Source organism: Octopus sinensis, linkage group LG10 (assembly GCF_006345805.1).
Source record: "Octopus sinensis linkage group LG10, ASM634580v1, whole genome shotgun sequence".
In the NCBI taxonomy this organism is placed as follows: Eukaryota; Metazoa; Mollusca; class Cephalopoda; order Octopoda; family Octopodidae; genus Octopus; species Octopus sinensis.
Genome location: NC_043006.1, coordinates 36,913,394 through 36,939,499, shown reverse-complemented (window position 1 = coordinate 36,939,499; position 26,106 = coordinate 36,913,394). Strand labels below are relative to the sequence as shown.

Here is a 26,106-nt window from a genome sequence, read left to right as displayed (position 1 = left end):
CTCATTACAACATTAATGAGAGATAATGAGGATTCTGTTCTACATTTGAACCAGTCTTTTAATTTTTTATTTATTTTAGTCATTAGATTGTGGCCATGCTGGGGCACTGCCTTGATGGAGTTTAGTCAAAGAAATCAACCCTGTTATTTATATATTTAAAATCTGTTGTTCTATCAGTCTTTTTTTATCGAACTGCTAAATTACAGGGATGTAAACAAATCAACGCCAGCAGTTTTGCACACACTCACTCACTTATGATGAGGTTCTACACAGTTTCTGTCAACTAATTCTCTCACAAGGTATTGGTTGGCCTGGGTTTATAGTAGAAGACACTTTCCCCAAAGTGCCATGCAGTGGGACTGAACCTGGAACCTTGTGGTTGGGAAGCAAACTTCTTACCACACAGCCATGCCTGCATCTACCCCACATTTATTTTGTGTGTGTGTATGCACACATATAGGTTGCAGTGAAGTGAATAAGCTATCATCTGAATTATGCACAAACTTACCAAAATTACATAAAAACATCTTGAAATACTAAAGAGTAAATTTATTCAATAAAATCACCATTGGCTTCAACCACGGACTTCAGATGACTTCGGAATCTGCTGCATCTCTTCTGGACAAAACTGATGAATACTGCCATAATCCTTGCCATCAGTTTATCTTTGGTATTGCAAGGAGTTTTGTTGGTCTCTTGCTCAACTGCACCCCACACATAATAATCAAAGGGGTTGCAGTCTGGTGAGTTAGGTGGCCAGATGTTAGGGGTGATGTGGTCACAGAAATTGTCTGACAGCCATGACTGGGATCTCCTGCTTGTGTGGCATGGTGCCAGACATAGGGTCTTCCAGCAGGTACCCTCTTGATCCAGAGCAGGACTACCTTCTCCAGGCACTTGATGCAGGCCTCCATGTTGAGTCTGAGGCCGTGTGGGAAGATGAATGAAGGTATTACGTCACCATCACTAGTGACCACTCCAAACACCATGATGTTGACAGAATGTTAGATTTTTATCACTCTCGGTACATGTCTTCAGACTGCACTGTCCTCAGGTTGACACTCAAACACTCTGAAATGTTCATATTGAATCTTCCGGCGTGAATGGCAAGCTGTACAGCATGTTGTTTCCAAATTTCTGACAGAGTGAATTGCATCATGGTGCTGTTTTTCTCACAGACTGTGCTCAACTGACCCTACTATACTGTGTAATCACCAAAATCAATAACAATGCGCAAAATTTAGAATATAAAATGACAACAGTTTGTCCATAGCACCTTGTATGTATATATCATATATACATAAATATTTTATTTAAACATACTTACATATATATACATACATATACACACTCACACACATTCATATACATATAGACAGACAGATAGACATATTGCTCTTTAATCCTTTTCATATCGATCTACTTGAAACCACCCATAGTTCTCTGATACAAGCTTTCCGTTTTTAAGGGATCTAGTATCTTCCATTAAAATTCCATGTTCATTTCTGTTGCAAATGACAGCTTAATAAGAACAAAGTTACTAAATTCTGCATTAATTTCCAAAATCAATTAAAAGCAATGTATTTCAACAAAAATATGGCAACAAAAGGATTATCTTTTGTTGTGTATCTTTTACTTGTTTCAGTCATTAGATTGTGACCATGCTGGAGCACTGCCTTGAGTGTGGTCATGCTTAAGCACTACCTTAATGTTTTCTTTTTACATAATTTATTTTTGTTTTTAACTGTTTTTTCTTCTTTTCTTGTATATTTCCAGATTTGAAACCCTGACGAACCAATTCATTCATTGGTTTATTATGGCAACAGTAATCGAGTAAAACTAAAAAGGAGGAAAAATAAAAAAAAGAACCCCTTTTTCTCACAAGAAGAAAAGAAAGGGGTGAAAGAGAGAGAGACATAACAGAAATCTGTCCAAAAAGTTCTGATGTGTTTTAACCATTGAAGTTATGGAGACATCAGAGCTGTCACCACCACACGTAAACCACCCACTTCCACAATTAATGTTTAGAACCACAGTGTTCCCAAACAATATAAGCATGAGCCCAAGTCGGAGGCCTGCACGCTGTGCCAAGATTGATTACGACTACACAGTCATTCCAGCTGTGATATGTTCCATGTGTTTTCTCTTTGGAATTGTCTACACATTCTTTGGTAAGTTTACTAGTTGACCCTTATCTTGTCCCTTTATTTGCCTATCCTTTTTCTTCTTGTTTTTCTTGTTCTCTCTCTCTTTCCTTTGCTCTGTCTCTTTCTTGCTGTCTTTCTCTCTCTCTTTCTCTTACACTCTCACCCTCTCTCTTGCTCTCTCCTTCTACCTCTTACTCTCTTTCCCCCTATGCCCTCTCTCACACGCATTCTGCTTCGGTTTGGGTTTTTGTTCTTAAGCTTCCATTCTCACTTCTTTCCATTTCCCTAGCTGACTCATTCTTATACCTTGTGCATGCACCCCCACCCCTGTTTTATTCATCTTCCTTCATCACCATCACCATATGTCCATTTACCCATGGGTATGACAAATATCCTCCACCACTGGATTTTGAGATTTGTTGCAATCCTTTGTTATCTTCTTGAGCTCCTTTTATCCAGATATCCTTCATCACTGCTTTCTACATCTCCTTTGGACTACTTCTTCTGACAGCTCCTTCCACTTGGATCACTTGATCCTTCTTCATCATCAGCCCCTACAAAAAGAGGACACAATAGAACTTTCTCTACAGAAGATCTGGAGCAATAATACAAACTCACCCAAACACAAAGGCATTGTCTGTAAGTCAAGACTCTGCCTGCAGATTTTATTCTTCAATTTTAAGTAAAGATGAGGCTGTACAGTTGAGAAGGTTTCTTCCCAACCAAATGTTTCTGGGTTCAGTCCCACTGCATGGCACTTTGGGCTTGTGTCTTCTGCCATAGCCCTGGGTTGATCAATTCCTTGCGAGCAGATTTGCTTGATGGAAACTGAAAGAAGCCATCATCTGTGTGTGTGTGTGTGTGTGTGTGTGTGTGTGTACCTTTGTCTTAATATCACATGGTAGTTGTAAAAAAGTATCACTGTCATACAAGTAAGGTTGTTCATTCCTAGTGTTCTGTGTGAAATATTACTTTACTTGGAAACAAGTGAGGACTGGTGACAGGAAGGGGCATCTTGTGGACTACCATTTTAAATTGAGTTTCTTCAAGTTCTGAGTTCAAATTGCTCCTAGGATGACATTTGATTTCATTTCCTCTTGAATCTACCATCATCATTATCACATTAATGTCCACTTGTCCATGCTTACATGGGTCAGACAGAATTTATTGAGACAGATTTTCTATGGCTGAAAATTGCTTCCAAGCAAGGTAATATTTTCCCTTGGCCAGACATGCTTTTGCAGAATACTGCAAATGAATGATGCAGCTTTGATTAACAGTGACAACCATTTTACAACAATCACGCAGTGTTGAAACAAGGAGACATACACAAGAGAATTCTTTCAGTTTCTCCTTACCAAATCCACTGAGAAAGCTTTTGTTAGTTTGGGGCTATGACAGAAAACACCTGCCCAAGGTGCCATACAGTGAAACTGAACCCAGGACCATGTGGTTGGGAAGCAAACTTCATAACCACACAGCCGTGCCTTACTTAAAAATAATTAAAGATGGGTGTTGGGAAAGGCATCTGTCTGTAGAATATTACTTCAAAAAGTTTTGTATTACCCAGTTGCTCTCAACCAGGATCCATATGGCCCTTAGCAATCCATGTAAGATTTTTTTGTTAAAATTTATTTGCAATAAAGTGGTTTTATTTCTACAAGGCACAAAATATTTTAACAATTTTTTTTTATACATTTCCTAATAATATTTAATTATAAAACTGCAATAGGGTCTTTTTTAAACATTGAATGGTTACGAAGGTCCATCCAAGTAAAATAGGAATCTAAAGGGTCCATAGCTAAAAAAAAAAAGGGTTGAGAACCATTGGTGTAACCCATCCAAGCATTCAGAAGACATCAAATGGTGATGTGTTCTTCTGGAGATTTTTATGCAAATTGCTGGAGCAGTTATCCTTTACATTAAGATGATGCTTACCACCCTCTACTTTTTATTTTTCTATTTATCCGAGTTGAAGATTACTTTTTCAGATCTTGTATCTTGTTTTGCATTTTTTTGTCTGTAGTTGTCCTCCCATCGTTTCTTTCCTTGTCTATCCATAATCTCAGCTTTAAATTTAAGCCTGACATAATTTATAACAATAGAAACCATACATACAGCTGTCAGCTGCCCCCATGACATCACAAATGTTATAAATAGGTCCCAGCAACTGGGTTGTTGTTGTTGTTGTTGTTATTATTATTAAAATAAGTACCAGTTAGGTACTGGGATCGATGTAATCAACTGTCCCCTTCCCCCAAATGTGAGGCCTTGTGCTTCTAGTAGAGTATATTATTATTATTATTAAGGTGGCGAGCTGGCAGAATTGTTAGCATGCCAGACCCAACATTCGAAAGGAGCTTAGCCACAACTGATTTCACTTGGCTTAGTCTTAAAGGAAATAAACCAAGAAATAACACTTAACTTTAATCTGTTATCTTGTGCATGTTCCAGTTGTTGTGCTGTAGTCATGTTGGGACTTGAACTGATTGATCCCAGTCCTTATTTTTTAAGTCTATCAGTTTCTTTTGTTGAACTGTTAAGTCATGGTAATGTAAACAAACCAACAACAGTTCTCAAGTGGTGGTGGTGGTGGGGAGGAGAAATAATAATGGTAATGATTGTGAATGAATACCACTCTCTTGAGAAATTTGTTTTATCAGTTCTTTGTTTTTTGTGTGTATGTGATTAAAGAATGATATTAGGTTTTAGACACAATGTTTGGGTACAGTACCTCTGACATTTAACAGTTCTGTTGTCAGTTTGACTGTTCTTAACCCTCACACCGTTTTCTAAAACAGATCTGATGGCTTATGTTATGCCTCTGACCGTAGTTTCATACAGATGGATTTGAAGCCTCTTTTGTCATTCATTATCCTCCTCATCATCATTTAACACCCGTTTTCCATGTTGGCATGAGTTGCATGGTTTGGCAGGAGCTGGTAAACCAAATAGCTGCACCAGTTTCCAGTTGTCTGGTATGATTTCTACAGCTAGATGCCAACGATTTTATGGGGTATACTGGGTGGTTTTTATTTGGCACCAGCATGGCTGCTTTATATATGGCACCAGCACAAGTGCCTTTTACATGACACCAGCATAAGTGCTTTTTACTTGGCATAATGTGATATTCTTGTATTGTTTTTTAGCCCAATCAGTCTTGTTAAATGAAATGGTCATGACTGTAATATTTTTGCTTATAAGTTTGCACTTTTTTTTGTTGCAAATACTGTATTTGACTGCATAAAAGATGCACAGGTATAAGGCACATCCTGATTTCAGATGCAGTGTCAAAAAAAGGTTTTTAGTATATTAACTCTTTAGCATTCAGATTACTTTGTCAAATGTAATGCTTTATTTTTGACTTTGCTTTAAATTAATCATACTTTATTCTGTAGCATTGAGATATTGCTGGTGTGATTGCTCATTTTTTGAATGACAATGTAGGGTAGGTGTGAGAGGCTGGATCTGGCTGGATTGAACATAAGATAAAGAGAATATTTGGACCAGATTTGACTGGTTTAAATGCTAAAGGGTTAAACATGTAATATAGGCCCAACTTTGCAACAAAGACCCAGTGTGAATTTTCGAGACATTGTTTTTTTTAAAAAAAAGGACATTTTATACACCATCAAATATGGTAATTTATCTAAAATATTGTTATTTTATATAACCATTTAAAAAAATAAAAACAACTGGGTGTAATTCGAGGGAAATTTAGCTGCTATTTCTAGCAAGTTTACTGACCTCATAAACATTTCCTCAATGGCTCATGTAATTGTTTTGAAATACATAGATGTTATTGGTGAACACCCTGAAAATGCTCTAGGCCTTCTTAACCTTAAATTTTACCATGCTGTACAAAATTTAACCTAGTTTAACGCATTACTAACTCACTTCTCCTTGCTTCTTAGCATACCATATTATATCATCAAATCATTATATATAATGTTCTTATAGCTTTTTTTCAGCTTTGTTCTAACAAATCTGTGTTTAAGTAATCAGCCCTTTTTTATTCTTATTCAATATGAAACTTAACAGCTTTCATACTGAGACCTTCATAGAAATAAACACAAGTACACCTGCCTATTTCCTTCGTCACCTTGTTTGGTCTTTTGTCTCTAAGCTCTGAAGTCTTGGGATTATAATATTTCACACTATTAGACTTATGTTTGAGAGATAAAACCATTTCTTTTATATTAAGGATTAGTTTGGTCTTTGGTTGCCATCATGTGTTTTTGTGAGTGATTATAATAAACAAAGTCTCTCTCTCCATATGCACACACACACACACACACACACACACACCATATGTGCAGGCATGAGTGTGTACTACCCAAGCATGTGGTCCCAGGTTCAGTCCCACCAAGAGGCACCTAGAAAGGTGGCAAACTGGCAGAAACGTTAGCACGCTGGTCAAAATGCTTAGTTCTGAGTTCAAATTCTGCCGAGGTCAACTTTACCTTTCGTTCTTTCAGGGTTGATTAAATAAGTACCAGTTACGCACTGGGGTCAATATAATCAACTTAATCCGTTTGTCTGTCCTTGTTTGTCCCCTCTGTGTGTAGCCCCTTGTGAGCAGTAAAAAATAAATAAGAAGCACCTTGGCCAAGTGCCTTCTGCTATAACCTCTGGGTTGGTCAAAGCCTTGTGAGAGGACTTGACAGAGAGAAATAGAAAGAAGCTTGTCATAGATAGATAGATAGATAGATAGGTCGGTAGATTGTGTCTGCCTTTGTCTTGACATCACTTGATGGTTGTAAAAAGAAGCATCACCCACATGCAATCAAAGATAACTATTTCCAGTCTTCCATGGAAAACATGTCGCTATGAGAAAACATTTACTTGCTTGGAAACAGGTGAGAGTTGGTGACAGTAAGGGCACCCAACCATAGGTTATCTACCTCAACAAATTCTGTCCGACCCATTCAGGCATGGAAAACTGGATGTTAATTGATGCTGATAATTTACGTATGTATAACCATGTTACATGTATACTTTAAACCCACAAATATTTTTTGTCTTTTACTTTCAGGTTACCGATTCTTCAAGGCTGTCATGTTCTTAACTGGTTTCATCTTTGGCACAGTGGTTGTATATATAGTTTGTATAGAAGAGACAGTATTGCCGAAAGAAGCAAACATTGGCATTGCAGTGGGTGCCGGCATAATCTGCGGACTAATTACCATGTTGGTCCAGTATGTTGGACTTTTTCTGACCGGATTCCACTTTGGCGTCGGTCTCTCGACCGGAGTGTTGGTCACAGTGGACCAGTTCTATAACATTGCCAACAAATGGATACCAATCGGTGTTCTCATTGGTGTTGGTATTTTATTTGCGCTGCTGACTCTCAAGTTCCAAAAGGCAGGCACCATTCTCGGTACAAGCGTCTTTGGTGCTGCCTTGATGGCGATTTGCCTGGACTATTTTATAGAAAAATTCCTGATCGTGAACTATGTGTGGGAGTGTATCAAAGTGGAGGATTCTGACCCTCCCTGTTGGTACAGCTGGCTGATTCTCGGTTGCTGGCCTTTCTGTTTCCTTGTAGGCTCCTTGACCCAGTGGAGAATAACAGGACAGAGCGCAGACCATCACGAAAGTAAGTAATTTTTAAGACATGTGTGTGCCTGTAAATGTATGTCTGTGCACTTGTCTGTATGTTTTTGTGTGTATGTGAGTGCTTGTACCTTTGTGTGCGTATGCGTGTATCTATGATATAACTAACCAAGGGTGTTAACCAAGGAGTTAATCTAATTTTATGGAAGAGAGTATATTTACACACAAACTACCACATCACAGAATTAATGAGGGGACTCTGCATGGTTGCTTTATTTTGCTAGAAGTACAAGTAAATCCCCTTCAAATCATATATCATAAAAGAAGAGCAATTTGAATAATATAGTTATAGTAGACCGTCTGAAAATTAGAATGGATGGTCATAGGTGGAAAGCCTTTAACCAAACATTTTCTTGATCAGGGCTAAACAACATACACATACACACAAAATACATTTATGCACATTCATGCTAACACACACACACGTACACAAAGACACGCTTATGCACAATCCAGCTAAATATCAATTACTGTAAACCACCCCTTCACTCCATGTCAGAATGGAAGAATGAACGTTAAAATGATGATGGTCATGTAATTAGGAGTGAAGGGCCTCAATTAGAAGCTTCTATCGATATTTATATAAGAGATAATTAATGCTAAGTTATGAAGCCTTTTACTAGTGTTCAAACTCCAACCAAGCAAAAAATAAGTTACTTGGTTTACTAAATCCCTCAAAATTTTAGTTTTAAAAATTCTTTAAAAGACAATGGAAAATTTGTGGGAGGGAATAAATCGTGTACTCTGGCCCTAGTGCTCAACTGGTCCTTATTTCTTGAATTCAAACCTTAAAGACGGATGAAATAACACTAAGCATTTTGTCTCAGGGCTGTGGAGTCAAAACTCCTCTACTATTGGCACCTCCGACTCCTCTTCATGTAATTAAGTGATAAGAATAAAGATACTGCAAGTCAGAGTCAGTATAGTTTTACTGACTCCACAGCCCTGTTTTATCTAGTGTATTAACAACTGCCAGCTCAGTTAAAGAATGTATGTATTGGAAATGGTGAAGGTATGTGGCCTGGTGGTTAGGGTATTGCATTCATGGTTGCAAGATCATGGTTTCAATTCCTGAACTGGGCAGTGCATTGTGTTTTTGAGTAAGACACTTCATTTCACATTGTGACTGACTGGGCATCCCATCCAGGGGATATGTTATGATCTCAGTTGCTTATTCACCATGGAAACTGGGTACCTAGGACCCAAGGCTTCATTGAGTTAAAAACACAAAATTGATGAAAGCATGTTGTCACAAAGACTCCTACATTTTGTTCTCTGAGACAGAAGGCATTGAATAAACCACCTAGCCTGATGTAGCTCTGTAGAGATCGGAAATCACATCCTTTCAGGTAGTGGATGCTTTTTACCTAATGTGTTCCTCTTTTTTTTTTAAGACAAAGTATGATCTGAAGTAGATTTGCTTGCTATTTCTAGCAAATTAAGTAACTGTTATAAAGGCTCTCTATGGAGGTTTGTAATGCTGGCCTGAGTTGTTGTTTAACCCCATATCAATTTATCCAATGTTAGTTTTCTTTTAAGCTGTAGGGTGTGGTTTTATGAAGATTTGGTTGCTATTTCTTGTAGGTCAAAATAGTAGTCATTAACTTGAAATTTCTTTCAACTGAATTATTTTAATGTTTTACAACTTGTAGTCTGGCTATCTTCACAAGAAAAAGAAAGATATTTTCACTTTATAAGCACACATGTGACTTCATACAAACCCCTCTTCACTGGGAAACAGATGTTTAAGATCATTATTAATAAAAGAATATGAGAAAATAGAAAAACTATTAGTTCTAAATTTCTGAACAAGAAACATGCATCAACAGCACAATAGTGTAAAGTTTATTTGCCAACATAACATGGCAGTCCTATCAACGCTGCATCGATAGCCAGCTGGAGAAGATATTTTCCTGGGGCTAAATAGCAGCAACATTCGTCCTAACCAGGACTTCCACATTACATTGGCAAATAAACTTTACAATATGATAAAAGAAATCCCAGCTCTTTACACTCCGAGTCCAAATACTGCTGATGTCAACTTAGCCTTTCACTTTTCCAAGATCTATAAAATAAAGCATAGGGATCAATTGAATCAACTACCCCCCCCCTTTCCACACACACACACACACACACACCACACACACACACACACACACAACTCAAAACTGCTGGCCTTGTGCCTAAATTAGAAATAATGCTATGATAATTAAGACAGTGAACTTGCAGAGTTGTTAGCATGCCAGACAAAATGTTAAGTGGCATTTCACCTATCTCTATGTTCTGAGTTCAAATTCTGCTGAGGTCAAGTACTGCGGTCAAAGTAATCGTTTTAACTCCACCTCTTAAAGAATTTCAGGCCTTGTGCCTATAGTAGAAAGGATTATTCAGGACATCATCATCATCATCATCATAATGGTTAATTGTCTGAACTATTACTGTGCTGGACAAAATGCCTTGTATTATTTGTTTTTGTTCACTATGTCCTGGGGTCAGATAAGTCAGTGAATTGCCAGAATTGTTAGACATTCAAGTATTGTTACATCCCTATATGTTCTTAGTTCAAATCTCAGCAAAGTCAACTTCGCCTTTCATCTTTCCAAGGACAATCAAATACGTACAAGAACTGTACTTGATATCATTACTTGTTTCCTTTTCCTCATATGTTTGACTCTGTACCTATATTATAAATTATTATTATTATTATGAGGCAGCAAGCTGGCAGAATCGTTAGCACACTGGATGAAATGCTTAGCGGTATTTTGTCTGTCTTTATATTTTGAGTTCAAATTTCGTCTTTGCCTTTCATCCTTTTAGGGTCAATAAATTCAGTAAAGTACTGGAGTTTATCTAATCAACTGGCCCCCTCCCACCAAATTTCAGGCCTTGTGCCTATAGTAGAAAGAATTATTATTATTGTTATAAGGCAGTGAGCTGGCAGAAATGTTAGCATTTTTTAGCAGTGAAAATGCTTAGCAGTATTATGTCTATCTTTACATTCTGAGTTCAAATTCCACCGAGGTCGACTTTGCCTTTCATCCTTTTGGGGTCGATAAATTAAGTACCAGTTGCGTACTGAGGTCGATCAAATCGACTGCCCCCTCCCCAAAAATTATGGGCCTTGTGCCTAGAGTAGAAAAGAAGATTGTTATTATTATTATTATTATTATTATTATTATTATTATTATTAAGGCAGTGAGCTGGTAGAGTCATTAGCAGATTGGGCAGAATACTTAATGGCATTTTCATCCATCTTTACATTTTGAGTTCAAATTCTGCTAAGGTCTACTTTACCTTTCATCTTTCCAGGGTCGATAAATTATGTACCAGTTACACACTGGGGTTGATGTAATCAACTAGTAGCCTCCCCACAAATTTCAGGCCTTGTGCCTTTAATAGAAAGAATTATTATTATCTTGAGAGAGCAATGCATGCCATCAATGTGACATTGGGGTAAAATATATGAAACCCAGTATACCCATCATGACTACCCATCTGATAAGGGTACATTGGGGACATGCATCACAACCATATATGCGCAACATGGTGATCTCGTATCAAGATACACAGCGCATGACCTTGCATGTGGCGCCCAGTTAGAATTTTCTTCAGGTTGAGTAGCCCATCCTGCTCAAAAAGTCCCTAAATAAGGGTTGTTTAAGGATGTTGAACAAAACACCCATGTTTCCAAAGGTAAATTATCCAAACTCCAAAGAATTCTTCCCCCACTACTTCTGCTTATGATCAGAGATGCACATATCGTCAGCCACCAAGGGACATGCTCAGCTAGTTAAGGTCAAGCAACTGACAAGCAAATCTGTGGTATTGAGCAGAATATTTGTTGTAGCCCATCTTTTATACCAAGACAAAACATGTACATGATAACTCTTCCAATCAGAGCCACTGCCTGGTACTGCATCAGGGCATTATTATTATTACTTTGTGTAACTAACATATGAAACTCAGACAAGGCATAGGTATGACCATGTGGTTAACAAGTTTATTTTCCAACCACATGTTTTTAGGTTCTGTCCCACTGTGTGGAAACTTGGGCAAGGGTCTTCAATGAGAGCACCAAGCCAACCAAAGCCTTGCAAGTGAAATTGATTGCTGGAAGCTAAAAGTAGCTGCCTTTCATATATCTATATATGTGTGTGTATATAACTGTGTATTAGTGTGTATGTGTTTGCATCTTCTGAATATCATGAGCTTGATGTAAATGATTGTCATTCATTTCCAATCATCTGCAGAGAACATGTCTGCCTATGGGGAAGTATTACTTTGGAAACAGATGAGGGTTGGTGACAGGAAGAGCATCCAGCCGATGAAAAATCTGTCTTGGTAAATTGTCCAACCCATGCAAGCATGGAAAAGTGGTGTATGTGTGTGAGTGAATGAATTCATATCTTCTTCATCTTTGGCTGGGTCTTACTGACGAGTCCATTTGGTTCTTGTTCTCAATGCAACCATGTCTGAACTGTTTGTTGGTCAATAGACTGGTAGGTTATTACTTTGCTTGGAAACAAATGAGGATTGGCATCAAGAATGGCATCTGACTATAGAAACCTCCACTCCAAAAAACCGGCCTCTGACCCATGCAAGCATGGAAAAGTAGACACTAAAATCATGATGATAACAATTTTCCTTCTTCAACAGACCGACACCATTTTTATAATGGTGGTAGTAGTAGTGGTGGTGGTAATACTTTTGTACTGCAGTAGCAGCAGCAGCATTGGTGGTGGTGGTGGTGGGAGGGAGGAAATTGGATTTGCCTATTGTTCTGTCTCCTCCCACTATCACCCACAGCTGTTACTAGATGCTCAATTGATATTCAATTTTACTTTATGTTCGGTTATTTATTAATGTTGAATAAAAAAAAAAAACGCCAGCTGACTCTTCGTGTGTGTGTGTGTAATTACGTATACATGCATATGAATGCCTACCCTGCCTTTTCAACAATATCCTCTCCATCGTGCCCACCCACCCCCCGACACCCCCCTATGATATTGCACAACACTGGCACACAACATTCATAACAGACAAATAAATAAGGTGTCCTCTACATGATTGTTAGACCTGCTAGAAATAGCACCCAGAGCGCCCTCAAAAGTCATCATTGTGGTTTAAAATAAAATGGAAGAAATACATTGGCTAATGTAGTTTTCAGAGTGCAACAAGACTGGATGGTCACGATTTGGACTGCCTCGAAAATTTAGAAAAGGTTGTATGCTAACTATGTGAAGCAGTTGTATGGTAGTCATTTGATGTACTAGACATAGCAGTCAGATATCATTTAAACCCCACCCTACAGTTTTAGATAAAGAAGGTTACATTAGACAATGGAGATAGAGCCTGATATACAATAAGAAGATTTGGTCTCAACTAAATAACAAAGAAGTACATAGTGGATAATGTACTCTTAGATAGACTATGCCTTAAGAAAAAGTACACCAGATGGAATGTCTGTAATCAGAATCAACTGAAGGAGAGCTGACCTGGGGTAAAGCTGTTTCTAGTTTTGCACCTTCTGTTGAGACCTTTAAATGCAGGGTTGTGGAGTCAAAACAAAAAACTTTGCCTACACACGCAAACTACATAATCTTCATCATCATCATTTTTTTAATGTTCACTTTTCACGCTTGCATGGGTCAGATGTAATTTATTGAGGCAGATTTTCTATGGCTGAAGGTTCTTTTCTATCACCAACCCTCACTTGTTTCAAAACACGCTCATTTACAACTACCACATGACATCAACTCAAGATGACACAAACATACCCACATACACTCACACACACACATTTCCATTTACCAAATCCACTCAAAAGGATTTGGTTGGCCTGCAGATGTGATAGAAGACACTTGCCCAAAGTGCCACACAGCAGGGCTGAACCCAAAACCTTGTGATTGAAAGCAAACTTCGTAGCCATGCCTGCACCTTTTTATTGAAACATATGAGGCAATTAAACTTGTTCCCTAGAACTCCTCAGCATTAACCACCTTTTTGATTGAAACCAACACATCTGAGAATTCTTCTTTTTCATTATATACATGATTATAGTGATACCTCGCAGTACGAGTTTAATTCATTCCATGACCGAGCTTGTCTTACTATTTATTCATTTTACAAATCAATTTACCCCATTGAATTTAACTAAAATATTAATCCATTCCAGCCCCACAAAACCACTCAAAAATAATTTTTTATGGATTTTAAAACAGAAAAGGTGTAATTACAAGTAAAGTGACAATTATAGAAAAGAGAATACAAAAGTGGTTTTATTAACTGAATCACCTTAAAGATGGAATGTACTGTGTGCTCATACTGTGGATTTCTGCTCATACTTCAAGACAAAAATTTGCACGTCTTGGCTTGTACAGCAAAATTACTTGTACAATGGGGCACTCATAGTTTGAGTTTCTACTGTATTGTTCAGAATGAACTTAAACCATTCGGCCATGCTGCCTTGCCTATGACAGCAAGCTGCTAATTGCACCAATTGACCTCAAAGTGAGGTTAAGGTCCTTATTCTTATGTGCATAACCTCAATCAGCTCTACATGAATGACATAGTTCTACGGTTCACACTCACAGACATACCAAATATTTAGGAACAATCCAATGTATTTTGGGATCCTAGCACACTTCTAACAGATAACGTTTATGGGCACAGGCATAACTGCATGGTCAGGAGGCCTGTTTCCCAACCATGTGGTCTTGTGTTTAGTCCCACTACATGGAACCTTGGCCAAGTGTCTTCTATTATAACCTTGGGCCAACCAAAGTCTTGTGTGTAGATTTGGTGGAAGAAAACTCAAAGAAGCTCATCATTATGTGTGTGGGGGGGTATATTTGTTTTTGTCCCTACCACTGTTAGACAAACAATGTTGGTTTGTTTATGTTCCTGTAACTTAGCAGTTCAGCAAAAGAGACTAATTGAATAAATACCAATCTCAGTTCATTCAACTAAAACCCTTCAAGGTGTTGCTCCAGCATGGCTGCAGTCAAATGACTGAAACAAATAAAAAATAAAAGGCTATAGTAGAAGACACTTGCCCCCCCAAGGTGACATGCAGTGGGACTGAACACAGAACCATGTGGTTGGGAAGCAAGCTACTTACCATGCAATGGGTGAGGAAGGGCATCCTTTCATGGAAAATCTGCCTCAACAAATTCTATCTGACCCATGCGGGCATGGAAAGGTGGATGTTACATGATGAATATTATGAAAAAAACATCTGTTTAGCAGGTGGCTGTTTTGACTACTTTAAAGATTAACAGCTCTGCCTGTTACAAGTTCTGTCAGGATGTTTTTAAGTGCAGCTGACCCTGTTAGAGTCTCTGACATCTCCACCCCGACCCACTCCTCTCTTCACTCACAAGGTTTTTTTTTCCCCTTTTTTGCATCTATTGATTGTTAGATATTCACAGGCTTCCTATAAGATACATCAGTCCCATTCATCTTGGTGGGTCTGAACAGGTCATGGAATATTTCCACTCCTTTCTTTCCAGCCGATTTGTGAAATTACAGCCCAACCCTAACACTTGGTCAGCTGGTGCAGTTAGTGGTAGTTCGCTGTTGTAGGTAGCATGGCTGGATGATTAAGAAGTTCAGTTTGCAATCATAAGATCTCAGGTTCAATCTCAACGTATGGTGTCTTGGACAAGTGTTTTTTTTTACAATAACCTTGGATCAACCCAAACCTTCTGAGTGAAATTGGGAAGATGGAAACTGTAAGGAAGCTCATCTGATGGATTGTACCTGTAATTCAAAAGATCCAGCTTTGTCACATACAGTATGACAATGATTCTGCTTGAGGATTACAGGTTGTCATCAACTTATGACCACAATTGGTTTCGACTGACTGGTCATTAGTCGATCTGGTCATAAGTCGGCCTATAGGCCTATACATAGCTTTGTTTTATATTTTTACATTCTTAAGGTACATTCTCAGGTAAAAGTCACACACAGCATTCTGTATTATACTATTATACTGGTGTTAAACAAAAATTTCAGAGTTTCAAACAGTCATCTTATAAACAAATACGAGGTTGCCTCAACGTCTCTGTGACAGGATATTCATCCAACACTTGGGATAACCACAGTGGCAATTGATAACCAAACCTAGAGGAAGTGTTTGTTAGCTGACATCATCCATAGACAGGTTAATTTCTAAGAAATTAAACTCATTAGATTTCAACTGGTCTATTTATTATTGCTAATGGAAACTGGCACACCAATCGTCATAAAGTTGATTGGTCGTAAGTCAATGATGACCTGTACTTCCTTTAAAGGTTTATATGCTAACTTGCTGAGCAGTAGCAGTTCAGTTGACCAAACAATTAAATTCTAGCAGAGAACCACCCACCACCACCACTACCACCACATTTTTGTGCATACGATAGTTGCAGATGTGGCTGGGTGGTTAAGAAGCTTGTTTCCCATCCATGTACTTTTGGGTTCAGTCCTGCTGCAATGGCTCCTTGAGCAAATGTCTTCTACTATTGCCTTGGGCTAGCCACAGCTTTGTGGAGTGGATTTGTTAGATTCTGATGATGATGATATATTGGACAGGTTTCTTTCAGTTTCCATCTACCAAATCCACTCCACAAAGCTTTGGTCTGCTCAAGTTGTAGTAGAGCATACTTGCCCAAAATTCCCCTTCTGAGGAGTGACCCCAAAGCCCACATGGTTGGAAAACAGATTTCTTTCTCTCACTCACTCTCTCTTATATATTATATATACATATATATATATTACATATAAGAGTGTGTGTGTGTGTGTGTGTGATATATATATATATATAATATATATATATATATATATATCCCTCTCTCTCTTTCGGAGAGGCACTAAGCAGCTATACACCCACATACACACACGGCAGTAACTTCTACCTACCGAATTCAATCACAAAGCTCCGGTCAGATCGGGGCTATAGTGGAAGACACCTACCCAAAGTGCCACGCAGTGGGACTGAACCCGAAACCATGTAGCTAGGAAGCAAGCTCCCTAATATATATATATATATATATATATATATATATATAAAATGTGTACTTACATATAAGAGAACAAAGTGCATGTACACCGCTAAAGTGGACATTAAACGAAAAAGGAACGATATATATATATATCTAGCTTAGCCTCACTCCAGTCCCAATTGAGCTGATCTCATTTATTCCAACTCTGACTACCTCAACCTTTTCTGATGCTGATGGGGGCATGGTGCACCTAGGATCACATCATTTAATGTGCCTTTTTCAAAGACACTTGATTTTAAAGGAGAGTTGATTACTGTTTCTAGCAGATCAAGCAACCGCATAGACTCTTTCATATGTTAAGTGGGAATGTGTATAGGAAGGAATGTCTCCTGAAAAGCATCAGAGGTTCAACTGATTGTAATGTCTTGTAAAACACAAAAATAAGATAAATTACAGTCTGGAAGATATTAATTTATCAAATTTCTTTTTTTAAGTAATTAGTGTCTCATTAATGATTTAAAATTTTAAATGGCAGTATGAGAAATAGAAATTCATAATGGTGAAATGTTAACAATGTGTGTGTTTAGTAATGACATAATGAACCTCCTGAGAGGCAACACAATCTGTTTCAATACACAAATTCACATCAAGAACTTTGCGAACCAATTCCAAAAAGTGTTGAATAAGAGAGAAAAGTTTCTGAGTGAATTTAAAGATGTAATGGCAGGGATGCTCGTTAACAAAAATAGAGTTTTGGTATTTGAAGGGTTAATTGAAAACATTTGTTAACGAGTGAGTTCTTCAAAATGTTGGCTTTGCAGAATGTTATTGGATTGCGAGAAAAAAATGTATTCTATGAGAAATTGTATTTTCACTTTTTTTTCTAAATTTTTGTTATTTGTGTAAGTATTATTGCATTTCTTTACTCTTTAGGAGTACATAGAAATAATGTCTCATCTGCCAAATATCGGTCTCCGAGCTCTGATGAAGTTGATGGTAAGACTTTGGTTTGATTGCATCACATGTGTTTATCCTAGTAGCATGATGCATGCAACCTCAATTATATATTTATATATACATACATACATTCATGTATGTATGTGTATATATATATATATATAATATATATATATATATATATATATATATATATATAAAAAGCCTTTTCCTCCAAAATCCTTTGTGCCTCTGTTGATGATGTAATTGTAGCTTCTTTTCCTGCTTCTGTTGTGACAATTTGAATGTTTTTAATGTAAATATTTTCTCTTCGTTTATGATTTATTTAACTCTTTTTTTGTGCAGCTTTGTGTGTTAAACGATTCTATTCATAAGTTTTCGAGGAGTAGCTTAGTGTTTGATGTAAATGAGTGTGGTGAGTGAACCACATCCAGGTTTATCTGTCTCAGTGGTTCTCAACAATTTTTGCCTTTGATTCTTATTTTATTGAAGTGGGACCCCCCATAGTCACTTGATGCTTTGAAAAATCCTGTTATATTTTCATAATTTAATATTAGGAACTGTATAAAGAAAAATTAAATTATTTCGCATATTGTAGAAGTATAATAAGTTTATTGCTCATAAATTTTAACAATAAAATCTTACATGGACCCGGCTGAGAACCACTGATCTAAGTTTACAAATATGCTTAACCTACCAGCACAGCTCAAGAAATTGACTGGCTTGAATAATGTCTGACTGTACTGGTCCAGCCAATACATTTCTTATCATGCATTAACCATGCCTCTGATCACATTGAGTGAGCAGACACCTCTTGTGTCTTGCTACTCTGGTCTAGTACACATCATTTTCTGCATTAATCTATTGCAGTGCTGCGTAACATGATCCACACCAAAGTTATGGTGACCTGTGGCAAGTTTTTATGTCCTACAGTGTTGCATAATGCACTTAAAATCTCCTGTATATTTGGTGATCTGTGAAGTATTTTTTTGTGAATTTTATGAACCACCTGATGCAAAAGGTTATGTATCACTGATCGCTTTATATCAATGGTTCTCAACCAGGGTCCACGTGACCCCTGGGGTTCCATTCCATATAAGGTTTTAGTGTTAATGTTTATATCCAATAAATTAGTTACAGCCTTAGGGCTGAAACATGTAAAATACAATTCCTAGTAATAATTAATTATAAAAGTATAATGGGACTTTTTTAGAACATTGAATGGGAATGAGAATCCTGCAGAGTAAAATAGGATTCAAAGGGGGTTAATAAACAAAAAATGGTTGAGTAACATTGATCTATTGAATTGGTCTGTGATCTATTGATCACATTGGTCTGTAAAGCATGTCCCTGATGACCCTAATTTTAAAACATATTTTACTGTTTATTATTTTATTGGTTTAAGGCAAATAAACTGGCAGAATTGTGAACACTTGGACAAAGTGCTCAGCAGTATTTCATCTGGCATTTTATGTTCTGAGTTCAAATCCCAAGAGGTCCACTTTACCTTTCATCCCTTTAGGGTCAATAAAATAAAGTATCGGTCGAATACTGAGGTCAATGTAAATGACTTGCCTTGTCCCTGCAAATCTGCTAGCCTTGTGCTAAAATTGGAGAGAAAAACATTATCTTATTGGATTCAACCAGTATGTAGTGACCATGCTGGAGTCATAAACATTTATATCACAGGCTTGTTATATCTTCACTAGTCTAGGAAAAATAAAATATATATATATGCTGAAGCACTGCCTTTTAGCTGAACAAATCAAACCCAGGACTTATTCTTTTGGTCTCTTTTGCTGAACTGCTAAGTTACAAGGACGTAAACACACAAGCATTGGTTGTCAAGTGATGGTGAGGGGACAAACACAGTCACACAAATAAACACACACACACACACACATATATATATATATAATATATATATATATATATATATATACACACACACACGATGGGCTTCTTTCAGTTTCCATTTACCAAATCCACTCACAAGGCTTTCATTGGCCCAAGGCTATAGTAGAAGACACTTGCCTAAGGTGTCACAAAGTGGGACTGAACCTGGAGCAATGTGGTTGGTAAGCAAGCAACTTATCACACAGCCTAAATAAGTTGTATTTTTTTATAATTTGTGCGAATTAAATTGGGTATTATTCTTTACCTGCTTCAGTCATTGGACTGTGGCTATGCTGGGGCACTGCCTTGAAGGTTTGGTTAAACAAATCGATCCCTGTACATATTTTCTTTTCAAGCCTGGAACATATATTATTAGTCTCTTAGGCTGAACCACTAAGTTACAGGGATGTAAGCAAACCAACACCAGCGGAGAACAAACACAAACACATTTTATATATATATATATATATATATATATATATTATATATATATATATATATATATATATGTGTGTGTGTGTGTCTGTATTTGTCCCCACCACCATCGCTTGACAACTGCTGTTGGTGTGTTTACGTCCCCATAACTTGCGGTTTGGCGAAAGAGACTGATAGAATAAGTACTAGGCTTACAAAGAATAAGTCCTAGTGTCAATTTTGTTCGACTAAAGGTAAGTGCTCCAACATAGCTGCAGTCAAATGACTGAAACAAATAAAAGAAATATATATATATATATATATATATATATATATATATATATATATATATGAGAAAGTGAGAGAGAGACATTGGGATTACTTCTAGTTTCTGACTACCAAATCCACTCACAAGGGTCAGCCCAAGACTATAGTAGGAGACATTTGCCTAAGGTCCCACACAGTGAAAATGAACCCAAAACTATGTGGTTGGGAAGCACACTTCTTACCAAAAAGCCACATATGCTCTTATATTATTATCTTCATCATTTTAGCACCCAGTTTTCCACACTTGCCCAAGAGGCTTGTCCAAGGTACCACACAGCAGGATTGAACCTGGGAGACCAGATGGCTGGCAAGAAAGCTTCTTAACTACAAGGCCATCCAGGGTTTAAAATTGTGTAGTGATTGTCGTTATTGTTGTTAGTGGGGTAGGCTGAAGGAATGTTTCTGTAGATATTAGAGGGGAGACATAATTAATATTCAGCTGCCTTCAGAAATGGAGTTAAATGTTTTACTTATGTTTACTTTGTAAATTTCCCTGCTTGTTCTTGATGTTATTGTTGTTGTAGTTGTTTTAAGATTTTAGTTTTTATTTGATTTTATTTTTGTAGTAGTAGCAGTAGTGTTTTGTTTCTCTTTGCAACATAAATGAAAATATGGCCGTTGCCTGTTGTTTTTGCCACAAATTTGAACACTTAACTTCCTCTTCCCCCTCCTTTGTCTTCGCATTTTCCAGATTTGTTTTTCTTCTGCAAATAGTTTATCCTGCCCTGTTGTTTTGCATGTGAAGGAAAAGGGAGCGATTCTTTGAAAAAAGATTTTAAAATAAAAAAGGAAAAAAAAAACCAGTCATATAAAAGCAGAAACACTGGTAAAACTTTCTGTTTGAATCTCCCCCTCTTTCCCTATTTCTTTCTTCCTCACCCCTCCTCTTCTCTCTAACTGATATTTTGTGATATGTCAAATCTAGGGAGTTACACATGGTGTCAGAATGCTAATCCCAAGAGACCTGGCCCTCTATGTGTGTGTGTGAATGATAAAGTATTTTACTTTGCCCTTCCTTTAGCTAGAAATCTAGTACCAATGGGGTTTCTTTTTCTATTTTTTTTATTTTTTTACATATCCACCAATAAAGAAGAAGTAATTTTAAATCAACAAGGAACTTCTATATGGATGCTTTTTCTGTTAGAAATAGTAAGCAAGTCTCTCGGTTCACACTCCACTGGTTTTTAAAAAAAGACAAGTATTTAGTAATGGCCCTTTATATTTCTGAGCTCAAATCAGAAGTTGGCTTTGCCTTTCATCCTTATGAAGTCTGTAAAATAAGGAAAAAAGTCAAGTGCTGGATTTTAGATGTGAATATGTGAAGGCGTGTAGCCTAGTGGTTAGGATGTTGTACTCATGGTCTAGTGACTGTGGGTTCAATTCCTGGATTGAGCAGTGTATTGTGTTCTTGAGCAGAACACTTCATTTCAGCTTGCTCCAGTTCACTTGGCTTTAAATGGGTAACCCTGTGACAGGTAAGTGTTCCATTCAGGGAGATCATTGGCTTGCCCGCTAAGCCAGTGGGGTACCATCATTTGAACAATACAACAATCCAAGGAAAGTGTATTGTAACTCGCGGTGTGTAACAAACATCCAATAATCTGGTGGATACAGTGATGTGTGAATATGATTATAATAGACTACATGTTGGATAACATAACCTAAAATACTCAATGACTGCAGTAGAAAACACAACACAAAAAGATGGGATAGTCATGGCTGGAATATCTTTGATTATAGGTCTGCTTACTTAAAGCTGTTCTTTGACTAACCAACAACAATCTATTTTGTATTTGTTGTGGTTACCTGTGGGCTCTGTTGAGGGCCATGTAGTTGAATACACTCACACAAAGTGCCATGCAGTGGAACTGAACACGAAATCATGTGGTTGGGAAGCAAACTTCTTACCACAGAGTCATGCCTACACCAATATTAAACCAAAACTGTATAAGGTATTATAATCACCAGTTTGAAAAAGTATAGTGCAAACAGGCCAGTGATGGGACTCAAACCACCCCAGGTGATTGTTATGTATTGGTTTCAGGCCTGCAGTGAGTCTGTTGCATTGAAAATTTTAGTTGTCAATTCCCAATATTAACCCTTTTGCATTCAGATAATTCTTTCAAATCTTGCATTATCTCACAGCTTCAAGATCTCAGTGATGTGATTGTTTATTTTTAGAATGGCATTGTAGGGTAAGTTTGAGAGGTCAGATCTGACCAGATTGAACATAAAACAGATAAGGATATTTTGGCTGTATATGACCAGTTTAAATACTAAAGTGTTTTACTGGTTTTTACTTGAAATTACACTAGTGGGGGAATATCTTTGTTGCTTCTCCTTTTAAATTTAGTACAATTGTAACCACAACTTCAAAAAAGGAGAAATTTGAAGGGGAAGTGTATGGTGATGGCATTGGTGGTAGGGCTCACTGAAATTCAGTGATCTTTTAACCTTTTAGCATTTAAACCAGCCATACCTACTTGTTTTATGAGAGGTCAGATCCAGTCTCTCATACCTATCTGACAATGCCACTCTAAGAATAAACCATCACATCATCAGAATTTCAAAGCTACAAGTTAATGCATAATTAATTCAAAATCTAGCACACGAGAATTCCATTTGATCTGATCAATGGAACAGCCTGCTTGTGAAATTAACATGCATGTGACTGAGTACTCCACAGACATACATACACTTAACCTAGTTCTCAGGGAGATTCAGCATGATGCGGAATGTGACAAGACTGACCCTTTGAATTACAGGTACAACTCATTTTTGCCAGCTGAGTGGACTGGAGCAACGTCAAATAAAGTGTCTTGCTCAAGGACACAGTGCACCGCCGGGAATCAAACCTATGATTTTATGGTTGTAAGCTGAATACCCTAACCAGCAAGCCACATGCCATCACCTGATTAATTCAAAACAGTGTGAATAAATAGGCATTACGTTTGACTGTAATCTGAATGTTAAAGAGTTAAATGCTGTGTCTATATGACATTCACTAAAAAGTCACTAGTTCCTGTACAACAACAGCAAGAGGTTCTTTTGAGCTGTGCAGCAGAGGTATGTGTAGCTATTTAGTAATTACTATTGCCTCCATTAACCAATCCTCTACGTGGTCATTTGACTTGCTAGAAGTAGCAGCCAAATTTTCAGTACCCATCTTTCATCTTTTACTTGTTTCAGTCATTTGACTGCCCCCATTCTTCTGGAAGAATTTTTTTGGTTAAATAAATTGACTCCAGTATTTTTTGCTTTTTTTTTTTTTGCCAAACCACTAAGTTACTGGGACATAGATACACCAGCACTGGTTATCAAGCAGTGGTGGGGGACAGACACAAACACACAATATATGTATGTATGTATATATATGATGGGTTTCTCTCTACCAAATCCACTCTCTAGGCTTTGGTCAGCCTCATGGTATATTAGAAGTCATTTGCCCAAGTGGCTACACAGTGGGACTGAACCTACACTATACCGGGCCATTTTTGATCTTAGGTTTACTCGGTTAGGTCTAAACAGCAAGCAGGTCACTATTAAATATGGCTTTCATGTAAGACTAAAATTACAGTTTACTTCTATCAAACTTCTTTCATAAAATAGGGCAGCCCCCAACAAAAGAATAGAAAAATGTATAAGTGTAAGCAGGGCTGTGGAGTCGAAACAAAAAACTCCAACTCCTCTTTATGTAATTAAGTGATTGTGGTCTACGTATTTCATAAAGTATATGTATATGCTTGTACTTTGAGTAGGCTTATATGTCAGTAAAGATATTGTGAGTCGGAGTCGGTATAGTTTTACCGACTCCAACTTTAGCTACTCCTTAATTGTTTCCAACTCCGACTCTACGACTCCTACACCACGGCACTGGGTGTAAGCATGGTTATGTGGTTAAGAAGCTTGCTTCAAAACCACATGGTTTCAGGTTCAATTCCACCAGACAGCACCTTAGGCAGGTGTCTCCTACTATAGCCCCAGGACAACCAAATGCCTTGTGAGTGAATTTGGTAAATGGAAACTGAGTGGAAGCCTGTCGTATATATATGTGTATGTGTTTGTCCACCACCACTACTTAACCAGTGTTGGTTTGTATTTTTCTCCTTTAACTTAGCAATTCGGCTAAAGAGACTGAGAATAAGTAGCAGGGCTCAATAAAATCAATACTGCAGTCAATTCGTTTGACTAAAACCTCTTAAGGTGGTGCCCCAGCACAGCCACAGTCTAGGGATTGAAACAAGTGTAAAATATGAATGATACAACTGTTAATGTCTCTCAACAGTGCTGCTGGAATCCTGGGCATGGCTTCATCTGAAAGAAACTGTGTGGGTGAAAGCAGATATAATGGACCAATTATGAATTATATGGCCAAGAAAGAAGCAAACATGATAATGTCTCCACCTCGAACCCCCCCCCCCCCAAACCACCCCTACGTCTGTCATAATCAGAGATGACTAAACAAACTTTTGAGTTGCTTAGTCTACATTACTTTATGAGGAACACAGGGCTGGTTTCTCTGACACACACACACATATTCCTCCCTGGATGGGACACTGATCCATCACAGGGTTACTCATTTTGGCCAGCTGAGTGGACTGGAGCAGTGTGAAATGAAGTGTCTTGCTCAAGAACACAATACATCTCCTGTTCCAGGAATTGAAACAATAATCTTACAATCATGAGCATAACACCCTAACCACTAAGCCCTACACCTCTGCAACTAAGTTGTTTAGGGCTTCCATTTGGGGGAGGGAAGGATTCATCAGGCTAGTTACCTGGTTTCTGTGGTCTATATGTGACCAAGATCGCAACAGTACCCCTAAACAGTATGCTAGTCTGTTGCAAGATTCAAGGCCAGCAGATTTTGAGGGCGGGAGCAGCAAGCTGATTGCGTCAACATCCAATTCCTTCCCCAGTACTTGACTGGTACTTTATTTTATTGATCTTGAAGGAACTTAGGGTAAAGTTGACCATGGCAGGATTTGAACTCAGAATGCCAGAGTGCCAGAAGAAATGCAGCTAAGCATTTTGTCCAACACAGATTCTGCCAGCTTGACACTTTTCAGTATTATATACTTCTGCCTTTTTTTGATCAGGATTTTGGTGTTGTCGAATATTCCGTCATTTTGGTCAACAAGGAACAGAGCTTGGCTCATTACCAGAACAAACGAAGACACCTTGGTTTTCAGATGGGAAAAATACTACAGCAAATCACTCTCAAAGATATACACACCACAAGGTTCTTATACTGCAACCATCAATACTTTTAAATCACTTGTTGGAAAAAATGGGGTAGAAGCATCCCTTGCAAGGGCAAGCATCACCCAGGGTTTGTTTGGGGCAACAGGCTATGTAAAGGAGTCACCTGTAAGAGTAGATATATCTCGTGAGGTTTTTCCAAGAGCACACCTCAGTATGAATTCATTTCCCAGGTTAGCTTTCAATCAAGACTCATCTGCTGTGACAGGTTCCATTGGTGGCACTGAAGTTGACTCAGAGTCACTTGTTGGAAAAAGACATAACCAAGATTCATTTGCTGGGACAGAAAGCAACCATGGCTCCTTTCCTGGAGTAGAGTTTGACCAGGCATCAGTTTTTGGAACAGATGGTGACCAGATGTCGTTTGTTGTAATGGGCAGTGGGCAGGGATCTCTCAGTAGGGCAGAATCGTTTGAGACAGATTTTGACAAGAAATCCAATTTGAGGATTGACTTTGACCAGAGGTTACGTGCTAAGGCTGATTATGACCAGAGGTCTAATAC

At 37.8% G+C, this 26,106-nt stretch overlaps 1 protein-coding gene across 8 annotated transcripts in view; it reads left to right on the top strand.

Moving 5' to 3' along the window:
* LOC115216654 (transmembrane protein 198) overlaps positions 1 to 26,106 on the top strand; it is a 174,872-nt gene that overhangs the window by 125,471 nt on the left and 23,295 nt on the right. For 6 of the 8 annotated variants that reach the window (XM_036506571.1, XM_036506568.1, XM_036506572.1 and 3 more), the window contains 3 exons: positions 1,777 to 2,171; positions 7,183 to 7,746; positions 17,681 to 17,743. In XM_036506571.1, coding sequence (XP_036362464.1) covers positions 1,967 to 2,171; positions 7,183 to 7,746; positions 17,681 to 17,743 — 832 coding nt within the window. In that variant the 5' untranslated portion in view covers positions 1,777 to 1,966. The remainder of the gene's footprint in view (positions 1 to 1,776; positions 2,172 to 7,182; positions 7,747 to 17,680; positions 17,744 to 26,106) is intronic. The other 2 variants (XM_036506573.1, XM_036506574.1) reach the window with 1 other exon arrangement.